This window comes from Thunnus maccoyii, chromosome 9 (genome assembly GCF_910596095.1).
Source record: "Thunnus maccoyii chromosome 9, fThuMac1.1, whole genome shotgun sequence".
In the NCBI taxonomy this organism is placed as follows: domain Eukaryota; kingdom Metazoa; phylum Chordata; class Actinopteri; order Scombriformes; family Scombridae; genus Thunnus; species Thunnus maccoyii.
The window spans coordinates 3,766,243-3,783,227 of record NC_056541.1 but is presented as its reverse complement, the minus strand read 5'-3'; the positions used below and the strand labels follow the sequence as shown (position 1 = coordinate 3,783,227).

The following is a 16,985-nucleotide window of genomic DNA, read 5'->3' as shown; positions in this document are numbered from 1 at the left end:
AACATTTTGAGTGCATAAGTGCACATAAATGCAGTGCACTGTGAGAACCCAGATGGTGCACTCAAACGGTCAAAAAGTTGAGTGTGGAACTATGGACACTTCTCGCCCTCAATGGTCGCCATTTTGGCTACGTAGCGGAAGGGGAGGGACCACTTTTCAAACTGGAAATGGCAGCTGGGTACGTTGCAACTACGGTGAACATCGCCACATTATACAAATGTAAGTTATACATGTGTTTTTTAGCACTAAGCACCACTATACTGTTGTCGGATATAAGCCATCAGTATGTTTTTTGGGTTAATGTAGCAGTCTGTAATGATTTGGTAAGGCGAACGATAACGCAAATGCTAACGCTAGCTAATGCTAATTAGCGATCGTCATTTCCGGTAAGTGCACAACGGCTGTGTTTGATTTGAGACGACACTACGCTGTAGAAATTCACTCACTACGCCAGTAAGTACATAGTGTACTACATGAAAGTGTCCTAACAGAAGTGATTTGAGACGCAGCTAACGTCTTTCCCAGAAGATATTCATAGTGTTGCACGCAGCTGTTCACGTTACAGGATATGTTTGTGTTTTTTCAAGTTAAAGGATAAGTCTGGCAATTTTCTATATTTTTCTTATTGTCGACAAATTTCAGAGCCAAACCAACAATGAACTGATCTACTAACGAGTATTGTGTGTGTATCCAAAGCCTGATATATCTTATTCCTCCGTTATCATCTAAAAACTGTTAAAAACACGTCAGTGAGTCACATCGCTGCACTGGGTGACATGTTCCTTCATTATGAAGAGTTTGGTCGCTTTAGTTTGTTTGTGTTTGTTTAGAAACGGCTCCAAAGACTAATAACGGCGGTTTTCAGTCTCAGGAGAGTAGTTCTGTGTGAGGCAGACACCACTGAGCATGTGCAGGAATACGGTTCTGTTTACAGCTTCACTAGCTCCTTGTAAAACACTTTAGCAAACACTGTGTTTATGTCCATTCTGACTGCGTTAGCCACAACTCGCTCCTTTTGGGCATTTGCTCATCGCTCATCTCTTTCAGAACACCACACAAATACAGACTGAAATATATTTCATGTCTTATTAGACACAGAGGCAGAGCGAGTCGAGGAGGTCTGGAGTTCAAAAACAACAGCTGAAAACACAAGACTGCAAAAATACTCAAATCTGCAAAGAATAAAATCCACTTTGAAGTTTCCTCTGAGTCTCGAGTGGTAAAAGCCGGATAACGGAAACAAAAAGAGGGAATTTTGTACTAAACAGACTGAAACTGCCGAAGCTTCATTTTAGCTTAACTTTAAATCGAGGGCCGCGGATTTTATCCCCTATTTCTTACAGTGTAGTCGCGTTCAGAGAGAACAGCTTAAGGGTCGTACGGAGAGCAGGAAGTGTTTAACGTACATCCCGGCATGTCAGATAAAACATTCATACGTGTATTTTGCCGACCAGGAAGTAGATATCAAAATCCAATCCTAGTTGTCCACTGCACAAAATATTAAAAAGGACAGACTGTGCTGAATCTTTATTATTAAAGAGGAGTGTAATGCAACAGAAAAAAACATTCAAATATAACCTCCCAACTGGAGCAGCCTCACTACTTTTACCTCACACTCGTTCTGTATTTCACACACAGAGAGAGAGAGAGAGAGAGAGAGAGAGAGAGAGAGAGAGAGAGAGAGAGAGAGAGAGAGAGAGAGAGAGAGAGAGAGAGAGAGAGAGAGAGAGCCGGGATAACAAAGCCTCCTCCAGCGCGGCTGATCTGTAGCATCGGATAAGATTTATCAAGTTTTGATCAGACTCCTCTGTTCTGTTGTGAGACATCAGTGAAAGAAAAAAAAAAAAAAAAAAGATGAAAATGATCTGTTTCTGTTTCTTCTAAAGTTTTGATGATCTCTTCAATCTCTTCAATCCTCATACAGCAGGACTCTAAAAGTGGAAGATGGATACTGAGAGAATAAATAAACAAAAGTTCACTGCTCTCTCGGCGTCTGTATATATATATATGAGATGTATTATCATCATCGTTTGGGTCTGAACTCCTGCAACCGGCAGACAAAACATCTCTACAGAGCAGCAACTTGTGAGATAATCAGCTGAAGATGAATGAACGCTGAGGGCACTCAGAGACCAGCAGAGACTTGCTGATTTGAAGAGGAGGGAGGGGGGGGGGGGGAGGAAGATGCCTACGTGTCCTGGAGAGAAGTGAAATTTAAAGGGAAACTTCTCATCTGAGTACGATCAATGTTTCAGCATCAATACATGTATTTCGGAGGACAAAGGAAGCCAGTATTCAGCTTTACTTCCTCCTATGTGATCACTTTTTCTCCTCCAATAGGAATCTTTCATCACTGGGCAAAAATATAAATGTTACCCGACGACGTTACGACCTGGAGAAACCTTCTCTGTTGTGTCCTGATGACGCTGGACGGTGAGCGGACAGTTTGACGTTCACAGTTACTGACTGGTGAATCTCGCTGACATTAAGACGCTGACTCGCAGACCTTTTTCTAACCCGAACGCAGGAGCAGAAAGATTCCAGATATCCTCCTTTTATGTTTCTTTCAGCTCCGGCGGCTTTGTTTTTTCCCACCTTCTTTTCAGTCTGTTTAGAAAATCTGATAACTTTTACACAATTTTCTGCTTCAAGGATACATTTCACTTAAAAAATCTGGCACCTCAACGGCTCCTTTTTTTAACCTGTTCCTGTTGCATTTGATACAGGCCGAGCCGGTGACACAATTCAATGCGCTAAATTGGATTCCTGATACGATCCTGCGGAGGATTCAGACGTGACGGCTGAATTTCAAACACTGGCCGACAAAGGATCACATCCAGGCGGGGGTCAGGGTATCTCCTCTCCTTTGATACAAAGATTGAAAACAGTCTGACAGCAGGTTTCCTTTTGTAGAAAAAAAAAAAACCTGACAGGCCGTTTTTTTTTTTTTTTGATCCTTCAGAGCTTCTGGATTTCTAAGAAAAGCTTCACTTCTTTCAGATTCGCTTTTCCACCTTTTACACAAATCCTGTCAGGAACCGCTGTGTTTACACCGGCGAGCATCAGAACTCTTTATCATTAACTACGAATGAGCAACAAAGTCCTCAATCAATATCCACTTATCTGCTGTTGTGAGAGAAACACTGGCTCCGTCTTCTCATGGCAGACCGACACAAGTTTCTAATATTTTGCTCCTTATATTTGATATTAATGCGTCTCTGTGATAAAATGTCACCAGAAGTTAATGTTTTTACTCTCATCATGACGGACGGACGTCTTAAAGAGCTTTTACAGGAACACAAAAGATGTGTTCAGACTGAACATGAAGCTAAATTCTCACCTTGTATTATTTAAATCAGACCAGTGGTTTGTTGTTTCAGTCCATGTTCATTCACTGGGTGTCAACGTAGCTTAAAGGTTAACATCTGCACAATGAACCACTACTACTATTATCTGTAATAAAGACTAAAAATACACAAAAAATACTACACGTCCATGTTTATTTGCCTCCAACAGCCAAAACACACAGTACACACTGTGCTATTAGCTGTCAGCTAGCTAGCTGACTGTGTGTGCTCGTGTTCTGACAGCTCAGACTCAACTTTTCTTCAGATTTCTCTCTTTTTTTCTCGTTTCTAGATGTTCGTAGAGGTAAAGTCATAAAGCCTCGAGTTAAGTGTAAATTTGTTGTAACAGTAGAAGCGTTTTAAACTCATGAGGTCTTCGTCTCGGTTCGCACCGTCCAGGATGAATTCCACTCGTGTCTTTGCTCTGACATTACATGCAGGTACGCAGCCGCTCAAGTTCACTTCACATTTGATGCAGTTTAGTTTAGTTTAGCAGCCGAGCTAAAACACACTGCATGATGCAACTGATGTCTTGAATTTTGCAGCTTTTGAATTTCTTTTCTCGTGTTTGTGGTGAGTTTGTAAGAAATCTTCCATTCAAACCATCCAGAAACACTGAGTGCACTGGTCCTTTATATTATGCAACTACAACAGAAGCTTCCATATCGGCTCCAACATGGATACGAGAATCATGCAGATACACTAGTAACTCTGACCTCATATAACGTTAGAGCTGAGACGGATATCAGCCCCTCAGATGCAGAGTGGATTCAGACAGGACTCATGATGGGCTGTAAACTGATCGTATGTGAATGGAAAGGCTCAGTCAGCATCTGTCAACCGCTGGTCCAGTCAGACTGGTCACTTGGCAGCTTTGGAGAAACTGACGTTCAGACTTATGAATAAAGGAGACGTTTATATGTTGAAATGGAATAAATGGAAAACCCACATCGAGGGCTCGGACGGAGGATCAACTCATGCGTAACGCTTATCCCCAACCTTACTGTTTACCACTGTCAGAACACTTATTTATCATTAGTGTTATTTTATTTATTTTATGTTTCTCGCTGTTTTTTGTCTTTTTCGTTGCTGCTGTTTTGTTTTTGTTCTGTGTCTTTTCTCTTTCGGTTACATTCAGTCCTGCCTGAGTTCATTTGATGAATTATTTCTGTCTCACTGTTCATGTTTGTCTTTATGATGTGTTGTCGAAGATGAAAATAAAACTATAAATCTCAACAAAAAAACCCCCCCAAAAAAACCCATTAGAGCTGAAATGATTAGTTGAATAATTAATTGGTCCATTGACAGATAATATATTGGCAAATATTTTAATAATAAGTTGAATCATTTAAGTCATTTCTTAAGCAGAAATGTCAAATATTATTCAGCTACAGATGTCAAATATGAGGATTTGTTGTTTATATTTGTTTTATATTGTTATAAACTGTCATATTTTTGGGTTTCCCTCTGCTGTGATGACATTTTACTGTAATTATTAAGAAAATCATCATGACTTTCAGCCCTGATCATGTTCTTTTAATCATACAGGCCTCCACAAAGGACTGAATTGAAATCAATACTTTGCCTTTTGCTCCTCCACCGTAGTGTTTCATGTGTTTCAGAGGTGAGAGGAAGAGGAGGAAGAGGAGGAGGATAATCTGAGAAACCCTGAAAGAAGGTAGTTGATGGTCAAAGTCACCTTTCATCCTCTTGATGAAGTCTCTGTCATCTGACCCGACGTCCTCCCGATGCCTCTTCTGACAGCCGCCTGCAGAGCGGGAACAAAAAAAACACACATCACACATCCTACACAGACTGAGAGAGAAGAGGAACACATGAGTCAAACATATTATTATCATTACTTTTATTATTATTATTATGTTTCTCTATATTGTATCAAGTAGGAAGAGTATGCAAACTGTTTTATGAGGAGGCAGAAAAACAATAACAGTCAAATATAGCTGAGAGATAAAAATAAACCAAACACAGACGAAAACACACACACACACACACACACACAAATAAACACACAAACACACACACACACACACACACACAAATAAACACACAAACACACACACAATTTACAGACATGCATGAACACACACACCTTCTAACAGCCCTGCTGAGGGCTTGCTGGCGGGGAGAGGATCCATATTCAAGACCTTGTAAAGCTGTCCAAAGGCTAAGAGGCGTAACGCGTGCTGAAAACACACACACACACACACACACACACACACACACACACACACACACACACACACACACAGAGCAGACAGAATAAGGGCACATCAGTGTATCAGAGAGAAGAGAGAAAAGAAACACACATTTATTTTCTGATCAATAGGATTTAATTATTGAGGGACTGTGAGCAGACTGACGTTTATGTAAAACCCACTAACTCTTCTGGGAGAAACTTCATGTATAAACACTCTGTGGGCAACAAACGATGCAGGAAAAAGAAGAGAAAAATAATCCCAGACTGTAATTTGGGGTATTTTTCATCTAACTCCAGCCACCAAAACAAAAAAAATTGAAGATGTCTTCATATTTCTCAGCGCTGAGCCTTCATTTTCCACCCCGGGGGCAGTTTTTGTTGTTTCATGTGCGTTGCAGCAGCAGCAGCAGCAGCAGCAGCAGCGGCGGCGGCGGTGGTGGTGTTAGTGGTTGTAGCGTTGATGTGGGTGTAAAACAGGGAAGAGTGTTCCCACGCTCATTAGGTGGCTAATTAGGCTGCCAGTTCGTCAAGCCTCCGCAGCACTGAGGGGCTGCTTAACGGAGGTCAGCGTCCGGCCTTCAGTGGCCACTCAGCTATTTATAGTGCTGATGTGAGCTTCGTGGCGGCGACGGCGGCTTTAAATAACCTTCCTTCGATCAGCGTCGCAGGAGGGAGCGTTACTCGTCAGGTTTCCTGGATGAAACGCTGACTCCGGTGCAGCGGGGGCGGTGTGGAGGAACACCCTGGTGGGATGTTTCAAGGTCTCAGGAGTTGTTTTTTTTTTCATTTTCCAGGCGAGCTAATGATTACGCTGAGTTAAGTAAGCGTCTGCAGCAGCTGAGTTTACTGCAGGAAAACAGGAAGAGAAGTTTTATAAACGCTCTGAGGGATACGTGTGAAGACGACGCCCAGTCTAAAGTAAATATTTAACCTCAATCATCTACAAACCCGCTCTTCATCACAATAAATGCTCTGACATTTAAGAAAAAAACTATTAGTGAAGACGAACGAAAAACTTCACTGTATCACAACAAAGGGAGTTAATGTACAGAACAACTGTAGTGAAGAAATGACAAAACTAATCTTTAACAATAACATTAAACAGATTATAGAATGAATGAACACAGAGGTGGATTAATATGATTTGGTACTGAGTGTTTTTTTGATTTGTTTTCTTTGTTGTTATTGTTATATTTATTCTCTTGTGTTGTTTTGATTTGATCGATTAAGTTAAAAAAAAAGGGGGGGGCAGGACTAGAAAAGTTCTTTACTTCATCCTTTGCCCTTTTCGAACAGTGAAAAGTTATCATTTGTGTTGTTTACTGAAAGTTTGCTGTTATTTTTGTTTTGTTTCGCTGCCTATATGTTTTATTTTGTTATTTAAACGTGTTCGAAATAAAATTAATGTAATTTAATCTACTTTGTCTACACTCTGACTTTAATAATATGCTGTTAGAGCTGAAACAAGTTGTTGAATAATCGACTTTTGTTAATCAGTTGAATCGTTTCTGAAGCAAAAACACCAAACATGACTTCGTTCCAGACGTCATTCAGGTGGATTTGTTGTTTTTCTGTTTTATATTATTATAAATTGTCATTTCTTTGGGTTTTAAACTGCTGGACATTTCATGATGTGACCTCCTCTGTGGGAAACTGTAAAAGGTATTTTAGACTATTTTCTACTAACTAGTAACTGATAAATCACTAATGAAATTAATCATGAGTTTCTGTCCTAATAATGAACTGTTAACCATACAGCCTCCACAAAGTACTGAATTAAAGTCCATAACTTTAGTTCTCGGTGTTCTAACACCATCACTGTTCTGACTGTAGTGTTTCCTGTAGTTGTGTTGACTTACTGTTGTTATAGAGAAAACACACCTCAGACTTTGCACTTTGGATGAACTCACATCGTATAAACTTGGACATGTAGCCACTTCACACGTATGGTCATTATTGTTCTTCTTGTGTTAGTGAGGAGCAGCTTCGCCTTCAACATGTAATAAGTTCCTCTTGACAGGCTGAAAGCTTTGATGACACATGAACCACACACACACACACACACACCCTGACGCTGCCTCCCCGTCTATAAAACACATATATACACTCTGTAACCGACATCAGTCTGTAATTACACTCTGTTGTGACTGTAGACTGATGACTTGCAAGGTTCTCATTAAAAGACAACTTCGTTATTTGTCAGATTTCCACCACGCTGTCTTTGTCACTTTACGAACTATCATAAGTCTAAAATCAGAACTCTGATGGTTTAAAAGCATCGAGCTCCTCCAGGGAGCAGCTCTGCTTCTAAACTACATTCAGTAGAGTCTGGATCATAACGATCTCTGAAACTTGTCTTTCAATCTCAGATCACATAAGAACTCTCTTAATGACTTTTCACACAGGTTGAATTTATCTTTCCACAAATCTTTCTTTTGTTTACTAGAAACCAAAGTTTTAAAGTCGTTTTTCTCCCAGAACTGATTGAATTCAGGCCGACTGTGTTGACTGCCTTCATCACATTTGGGGACAGTTAAAACCTGGGCAGCTTTGGCCCAGAGGTTGTAGACAAGGGCCTGTTAATGGAAGCTTTTAAGGTTCATGTCCCTGGAGCGGACGGGATAATGTGGACGGGAAATGTTCCTATCTTTGGTAACAGCTACTTACAAAGTGCCCTTGAGCAGAGCATTAAACCTTCGACTGCTCCGGTGGGACTCACGTAAATGTGAGAGTGCCTTTTACACCTGAATAAAAAAAGAGGCAGTTTTTACTGGAACATTGTTCTCGCTACGTTCAACTCACTTATTGTTGTGGAACGGCTGAAACAGCTGGAGGAGGAGCTAAACTACGTCAGCATGACAAACAAATATCTGCTCAGTTTCTCGTTCTGCCGCCGCCGCAGTAATACTAACAAACAAGACCATCATTATTACTATATATTGTTGTATTGTTATTATTATCATTATTATAATATCATTAGTGCTCTCACTTTCATTCACTCTCCCCTCTTCCCTGTCACCTATAATCAATCCATATTGCTTAGTTGCTCTTTACGTTTATTATCTTTTTCATTGTAATATGATGATGTCATTGTTGTTGTTTGTTTATTTGCTTGATTTGTCTCTTATTTATTTATTTATTTATTTTTTCCTTTCCACTATGTCTTGTTAACAGTATTACCAATTAAAAAAACAAACCAAAAAAAACATGAAAACTTTCAAGTCATGTTGCATTGTGGGTAATGTAGTTGCCAATAGAGCAAGGTCTACTTTAAAGATAATCGACCCAACCAACCAGTAGGACTGGGTGTAGGACATCAATACAGTTTTGGTACCAACTGTAGAGTTTTGAAAACTGTAAAGTACAAATAAAAGTCACTGGTGCAGCGTCAAAAACGTGATCCCTCACTGGCTTCCCATCAACGGCCAGTTGTGTTTGATGGGAGGCACAACTATGCTGGAAGCCATCAGTAACAGAACCTAAAGTCTCTGTGGTGGTGGGCAAGAATCTTAAATCTCTGCTGTCAATTATGTGATATAAGTCGGTGATGTGAGTTAGCTTCAAGCTACTAATGATTACTTTCATCAGTGGACTAGTAAATTGAATCTTTTTGGGTTTGGGACTGTTGATCAAACAAAAAAAAGACATTTAAAAAACATCTGCTTGGACTCTAGGAAATTATGACGACTGTTTTTCACCATTTTGTGATGTTTTAAAGGAGACACATGACACACATTTCCAGTGCTGTGTCTCAGCTTCACTTCTGTACTTACGTATGGAAAAATGCACTGTGAGAACCCGGATGGTGGACTCAAAACGGTCAAAAAGTTGAATGTGGAACTATGGACACTTCTCGCCCTCAATGGTCGCCATCTTGGCTACGTAGCGGAAGGGGAGGGACCGCCTTTCAAACTGGAAATGGCGGCCGAGTTCGTTGTAACTACGGTGAACATCGCCACATTATACAAATGTAAGTTATACATGTGTTTTTTAGCACTAAGAACCACTATACAGTTGTTGGATATAAGCCATCAGTATGTTTTTTGGGTTAATTTAGCAGTCTGTAATGATTTGGTAGGGGGAACGATAACGCGAATGCTAACGCTAGCTAATGCTAATTTGCGATCATCATTTCCGGTAAGTGCACAACGGCTGTGTTTGATTTGAGACAACGCTACCCTGTAGAAATTCGCGCACTACGCCAGTAAGTACATAGTGTACACAGTGTACTACATGGAAGTGTACTAACAGAAGTGATTTGACACACAGCTAACGTCTATATTTTTATTCTGTGTTTTAGCTCCTGTCTCTTTAAGGTCTCCTTCCGATGAGGCTCATTCTAGACTTCAAATGTCAACTTCTCAAATACATCCGTACATGTTAGAGGCCAAATCAGATCTGAAATATGAGAGTAGAGAATGAGAACAACCTCAGCAGCAAAGATTACGGAAAAGACGACCCGATGAGATGATGCTAGCTTTTAACAAGCTAGCATTTAACAAGCTAGCATCATCTCATCGGGGAAGTAAAAAAGCATTTTTACACACATTCACCTCAAGTTTTGGAAGTTTGACCATGTTTAACATCCAACGTCATAACAGTATCTACTGTAAATAACAGAAAATCACAAAAAGCCTGATATGTCTCGTTTAAAGACTAACTGATCAATGGATTAATTGAGAAAATAATCGGCAGATTAAGCAATAATGAAGATGATCGTTAGTTGCCCTCGTATTGTGTAACATTGGTGATGTAAATGCTGACAGAACCAAAATTTCATATTCAATTTTCTTCTGGTTGAAGATTTCCGTGACTGCAGAAGAAGAAGTCAAGTGGACCGACCTGTGCGCTGTGTGTGATGGCGTCGGCCTGCTGGGCGTTGAGGTCGGACAGGGCGTCCGTAGGTTCCCTCTCACAGGGGTCGTGAACTCCTGGACCTCCTGTAAAGAAAAAACCACGTCAGACACGAGAGGCCTCCGAACAAGAACAAACACTTTGAACTCAGCTTTATTTCCCTCGACGGGAAAACATACACAAAAATAATCTACTGGCTCCTGCTGTTTATAATCTGAATGCACCAGTAACTCATCAATGATTCAGGGCGTACAGGGAACAACCTGCCATTTCAATGCTGACAAAACTATACCATTTTATTTAAAAAATCCAATCATATCATCAGGCTGCTGCTCTGCATTGATCAAACCATGGAGGTAAAGGTTTCCTTTATAAAAGAAAAGGAAACATTTTTTACATGAACTGATTCATTTTTCTCTGAATATAAACGGTTACGTGATCTATAAAAACCTGTGAAAGTGGTGAAAGTTATAATATTCTACCAACAACTTTTACTGACTGAATTACAAATTATAATCAAAATAAATCCCCTTTTATGTGGCTTCAAACCCAGTGGGGCTCCCTTAAAAACTCCAAATTGAGTTTGAATTCTAATTTTGGGTTTTAGTAACACTACAATATATCACAATTGACACTACACAGTCTGTTAGACATGCCTTGAATCTTAAGGACGCCCTTTGTGTAGAAAGGTTATAGCCAGAAAACAAAGTTTTCTTAAAATACATTCATTAAACCATTTATAAAAGTTTCTTCTGACAGAATACATAAAATTAAAACTGTTCCAAGTCTATCTGCTTGCTTAGTTTTAAGATCGTTTCCAATCCCTGAGCTGATTTGCATTTTAAACATTACAAATATGCTTTTTCTTTGATTTGAGGGGGATGTAAGTGTTGCAGAGTGAACGTGGAAGAAGGAGTAGAGGTGCCTCATGTTGCCCTCAAACAGGAGACGTCTTTTGTGGTCTCTTTCACTCCGATATGAGTGAAAAAGCACAATTTCTACAAGTCAACTGCCAAGAATGCAACTGAATATCAGGCAACACTTACTGCATTTTACTCTTTGGAATTTGACTGAAGATGGTTGGAAATGCAAACATCCAGAAATAAGAAGAATAAGAGTCTGTATTTGAGCTAAACGCTAACATCAGCATGCTAACATGCTCACAATGATGAACGTTAACACGCTGATGTTTAGCAGGTAACGTTTACAATGTTCACCATCTCAGCATGTTAGCATTTGGTTGCAAGCCAAGCCTGCTCCTTTAAGAAGGAGGCTTTGTGGGTAATGTGTGTGCGTGTCTAGCTGCAGCCACAGAGAATAGGTGTATGTCGGTAAAGGAGAAATAAGTTACCACTGTTAGTGAAGCAAGAGTCAAATGCATCACAGGGAGGCTGTGTATTAAGTTGCTGCGACGCTGGAATAAAGTGCCCCGTTCTCCACCGCAGAGTTGGTCCGCACTCTTTGTTCAGCTTGCTACCAGCTACGAGCCAGGCTAAGCTAAGTGAGCTAGCGTCATACCAGTGGGCACCCAACTACGGTTCGGGGCCTGAGACTGGAGAGGTAACAATTTGCTAACTAGTACTAAACATGAAGTGCAGCAGTTGTTTGGTCATAAACCATAAAGTATCGGACAAATCTGAAATTTGACCAGATGGTGGCGCTAGAGGAAAAGGTCAAAGGATCATCAAAGTTATTACAGATCATCCTGAGGAGGACATGAACGTCTGAACCATATCTCATAGCAATCCATCCAATATCTAATATATAATAGAGGTAAATATTTCAGTCTGGAGTTTTCTTAAACGGTTCAACTGCTGCTACTCCACTTCAGGAATAAACAAACAAACATGTTGTATTCCTTTGGCAAAGTGATCTTGAAGTAAAGACGCACTGATCAATCAGTCACAGATCACAATCACCGGATAATCATATTAAATGTTCAGTCAAATCACAATCCTACAAACAACAGAAGACGCCACGTTGTTGTTCTTCAAGTGTCCTTCTTTCTCATTTCAATTCACTTCTCTCTGATTACTGGATTCAATCACTTGGATCGATTCTTACCACTGACCGCTCACATGTTGTAACGTCTGGCTGAACGAATTTCATCTACAAGATTAAAACTTTTTTTTAATTTTATTATATATTGGACAGAGGGCAGAGCTGTCACACTAATATTACTGATTAAGAGTCAAAGAAAATGACTCTTAACCTGCTTAACTTGAAAAATGTTCATATTCACCTCTGTTCATCTTTCTAGAAACTGTCTGTGTACGAGCTGTCTTTAAACAACGTTAAGCTAGCCCTGTATGTTCTGCAGCCTCGTGTTTAGAGGACAAAAATAAATATAAGTGTAAATGCAAACAACAGCTGTGAGGTTGCTGTGAAGGACTGATCACTGACCTGGCAGGAGAATCCCTGAGGCGACGCACTCCATGACGCGACGCAGCGCCTCACCTGGCCCCAGCGGCCGGTTACAGGTGGCGATGGCCTTTTCACAGATCAGCTCCAGAGGCTGGAGAGAGCGAGAGAGAGAGAGAGCACACTCAACACAGCATAAACTATAACCCTCTAAGTCGTGATTCAGATCCTAGAACAGAGTTTAATACACATCCAGCAAAGAAATCAGTTTTAAATCCTGGGACATAAACTTAAAATAGCTGTTTTCTATTCTGTCTGAGAGTACAACCAATACTTTACTATTTATTTTCTTCCACTGAATGTGCAGTCTTGTCCCTGTACGATGCGCACATGCAGAGAAAACAAGCTATTCTGATTCTGTGGCTGTCACCTACCCATCCTTTGAGAGGCTGCCACACAGGCAGTCTGTTGCACATGTCTCTGAGAATCCTCAAGACGATGACGCAGGACTTGAGATCTGTGACTCTGGCCTGAGGGGACAGACAGGCAGAACTTACTGACTGCATGAGGAGCATTTCAACAAGACAGCAGTCTGCCTGAGCAGCAGAAATGCCAAAAATATATACAGATGGGGGTGGAGGGAAAAACATAACAAATGCAGATGCTTCCATGCAGGTGCGCCGCATGGTACAATTAAGTAATTAACATCCAATCATTCTCTGTATAACTAGCCGCCTCGTAGTTGTGTGCCAACCAGTCAAGTTGCAGTTTACATCCATGTCTGTCCAGACTCATATAATACTTGTAGTGAAGACTTTGGAGGAATTTAATAAAAGGTGCTTTAACAAGTGTATTTTCCTTGTTTGTTTTCACATATAAAGCCAATGAAGCTGATTTTGATTGAACACAAAGTCGTAGCCATGACAGCAGACGAAGCTTCAGATACAGATGTTGCTGCACAAATACTAAGACGTGGATGTTTCACACGCATCTTCAACTCGGCAGCACAGTAGATCTTTACAATCACCACAGTTTCAAGGTGGGAACCAAGATTAGTGTCACCGATTCAGCATCCGACCAAATGTGAAATATGGTCACAATCTTCTGTTCCTGAGTTATGGTGTTGAATAACAGCCAGAAACGTGTTTTTGCAGAACATTGTGATGTCTCAGTGAAGTTGACCTTTCGGATATGAAATGTTATCACCTCATTGTTTTATCCTATTTGACGTTTGTGTGAAACTTTGATATAATTAGTTATGAATTCTTGAGTTAAGGCCAAAAACGGGTTTTGTGAGGTGACATTTGACATTTGACCACCAAATTCTAATCAGTTCATCCTTGAGTCAGATTGGATGTTTGCGCCAGATGTAATGAAACTGCCTCCAGGCGTTTCTCAGACACTGCGTTCACGAGAATGGGGCTGACGTGAGGTGACCTTGACCTTTGACCACCAAATTCTAATCAGTTCATCATTGAGTCCAAGTGGACGTTTGTGCCAAATTTGAAGAAATTCCCTGAAGGCGTTCCTGGGATATCACGTTCCTGAGAACGGGACGGGCGGATGGACGGACGGACAACTCGAAAACATAACGCCTCCGGCCACAGCTGTCGCTGGCATAGAGGCGTGAAAATGCTGAGCAGTTGATTGTGATTTTGTATCAAGATGGCAAGAGGAAAAGATCTCAGTGACTTTGAGAGAGGGTTGATTGTTGGGGCACGGATGACTGCTCAACTGGCTGCTGTTTCAATGGGAATAATGACTAAAGTGACATCTGTATTTAGATCTATGGCAGTAAGTAAATAGAGTCGGAAATTGCGGTCGACGGCGCACATTTGATGACCGCGGTGCTCGTGCATTAGTGCGATATTAAAGGAAACACATAAGAGCGACTCTTGTCGATGCAAGGACGTGACCGGACTGTGTCAGCGAGAACGGTCCGTCGACAATTACATAGCGAGGGATATTATAGTAGGGTGGCAGTGCATAAACCCCTCATTACAAAGATGAATGCACATTTGAGAGTTCAGCGGTGCAAAAAACCACAAGCACTGGTCTGCAGAGATGTGGAAAAAGTGATAAGGTCAGATGAGTCATCCTTCTTCGCCATGTTCTCGACAAGTGGGCGAGTGCTTGAGTGGCGTTCGCCGAGAGAATGTTACAGGCCTGAATGCTTGACCCCTACAGTGAGGGGGATCCGGTGGCTCTGTTATGCTTTTAGGGGTATTTTGCTGGTATGGTTTGAGTCCCCTTAGAGGGAAGGATCACTGCAAATCAATACAAAGTAGTTGAAATTGAACAATTGGGAGATTTTGGTCCGACGTGTTAGACAGCGCTCTCCACCACCATCATCAAAACACCAAATAAGGGAATATCTTTTTGAAGAATGGCGTTCTGGTGGCCCAACTCCTTACTAAGACACTTTTTCCTTCAATTTGTCACCCATCTGTGTGTCCCTATGATACTTTCCAGTCTCAGAGATGTGGGATCTTCAGCAGCAAGTAGAGGCATTTTCATGAGCCCAGAAATTTAAATATGCTGCTAATACAATCATGAGAGAATGATGCTGATATTTAACTCGATTAATGTTCAATTCTGTTCCATAATTTCATCTGCGGGCAGAAGTTCTCGTTAACTTTAGACTCTCAGGGAGATAAATATGCAGTCTGGGACAGTTAAAGTGATATTCCATCCAAAATATTTTTCTTGAGAATTGAATATTAGTGCCAAGAACATGATCTAACTGAAGACAATGAAAGACAAGTTCTCTCAGACATCAGTGCCGTTTTACTCAGGTTATTGATACATATGTTGCCTTGTTCTCTGTTAATTGATGTCAATCGACAGGAAATTAAGTGCCAACAATTATCATAATCAATTATCATTTAAAGTGCCTGGTGGAGTTTTCTTGAAAACAAATAAAAGTCATGTTTAGATTCAGTCTGTGAGTTGTGTGTGTATCCTTGAGCTCTAACAAAAATGGTTAAATGCATTTTCTTCCTCCTGAAACATCTTCAAAGCCAACTTTCTGGAACTTTTTAAGTCCTGCACTGTTTACAGAAATTCCAAATATTTACTAAGTTTCTAAAATGTGAGGATTCGGCTATTTTCTCTGTTTTATACCACTATAAATGGATAAAACAAGCAATTTGTGGGCGTCACCTCGGGTTCTGGGAAATTGTCATGGGTGCTTTAAACGATTAATAATGAAAATAATGATTATTAGTATCTGATATCAATGGATCTTCCATGACTGTGTATTGTTTTGTGTATATTTGGATTATGCATGTCTTAAGTATTGTTTCTGTCTTCTGAGTTCATGTATAGTAATTACATAACATTTGTGATGTACAGTATAAATTGTATTTACTGTATTAATGCCCCCTTTGTGAAAATAGCAATTTCTAAAGTCATGACACTAGTACTCCTCTGCTTTTAGTGAAATAAATATGCATGACTTAACAAAACCGGCAGTGAATTTAACAAATGTTGTTTACAACCTTCCTCTCGATGTTCTGCCAAAGTTAAAACAAAGTGCTGGAGGAACGTAGAAGGAGAAACTGGATGTCTAGAAGAACATGATGATGAAATTACACCAAAAACAAATTATACTGGAGATTATTGACGTTTCAATTTGCAGAGGATGACTATTCACAAGATAAAGCGGGTAATTTAATTCAGCTGCTTACATTTACACCTTACAGACATGGAAGAGCGTCACTAATTGTATCTGTGGTTATTACAAATCAGTGGAGGGTCATATTAACCTTGTCTAAATACCATGAAAAAAAAAATATATCCTTCCTGCACTGCTTCACCTGCAGTCCACAGTGCAGCACTTCACTCTGATACTACTTGGCATTAAGCTTTCCTTCCCTGAGGGAAGCTGCTCAGTGCTTCACCTGACCTTGACTCTCTGCTCAGCGGTGGAATAACTCTCTCGCTTCAGTCAGGACGACAGAGTTGCAGCTCATCTGAAAACTGATTTGGTGCAGGATCTCTTCATGACCCTGCATCCTTCAGAGTTATCCCACTCTGCCTTGTTTTCCCTCTTTTTGCTCTGTTGTTTATTCTTTCCCTAATGTTTTTCTAAGCCCAGTGGAGTGTCCGTTCAAAACGACGTGCCTATTCGGAACGGGCCAACTGCTTATTATTTCTAAAGAACTGCATATATATGTATCAATTGACAAATGTATCGATTAAAA

General features: G+C 40.4%; 1 protein-coding gene across 6 annotated transcripts in view; it reads right to left on the bottom strand.

Annotated features, from left to right (window-relative positions):
* Window positions 1-16,985, bottom strand: part of LOC121903507 (spermatid perinuclear RNA-binding protein-like) — a 216,377-nt gene that overhangs the window by 17,881 nt on the left and 181,511 nt on the right. For all 6 annotated transcript variants that reach the window (XM_042420618.1, XM_042420614.1, XM_042420615.1 and 3 more), the window contains 5 exons: window positions 13,215-13,310; window positions 12,823-12,934; window positions 10,408-10,505; window positions 5,458-5,551; window positions 5,047-5,115 (listed from right to left, as the gene is read on the bottom strand). In XM_042420618.1, the coding sequence (XP_042276552.1) occupies window positions 5,047-5,115; window positions 5,458-5,551; window positions 10,408-10,505; window positions 12,823-12,934; window positions 13,215-13,310 (469 nt within the window). The remainder of the gene's footprint in view (window positions 1-5,046; window positions 5,116-5,457; window positions 5,552-10,407; window positions 10,506-12,822; window positions 12,935-13,214; window positions 13,311-16,985) is intronic.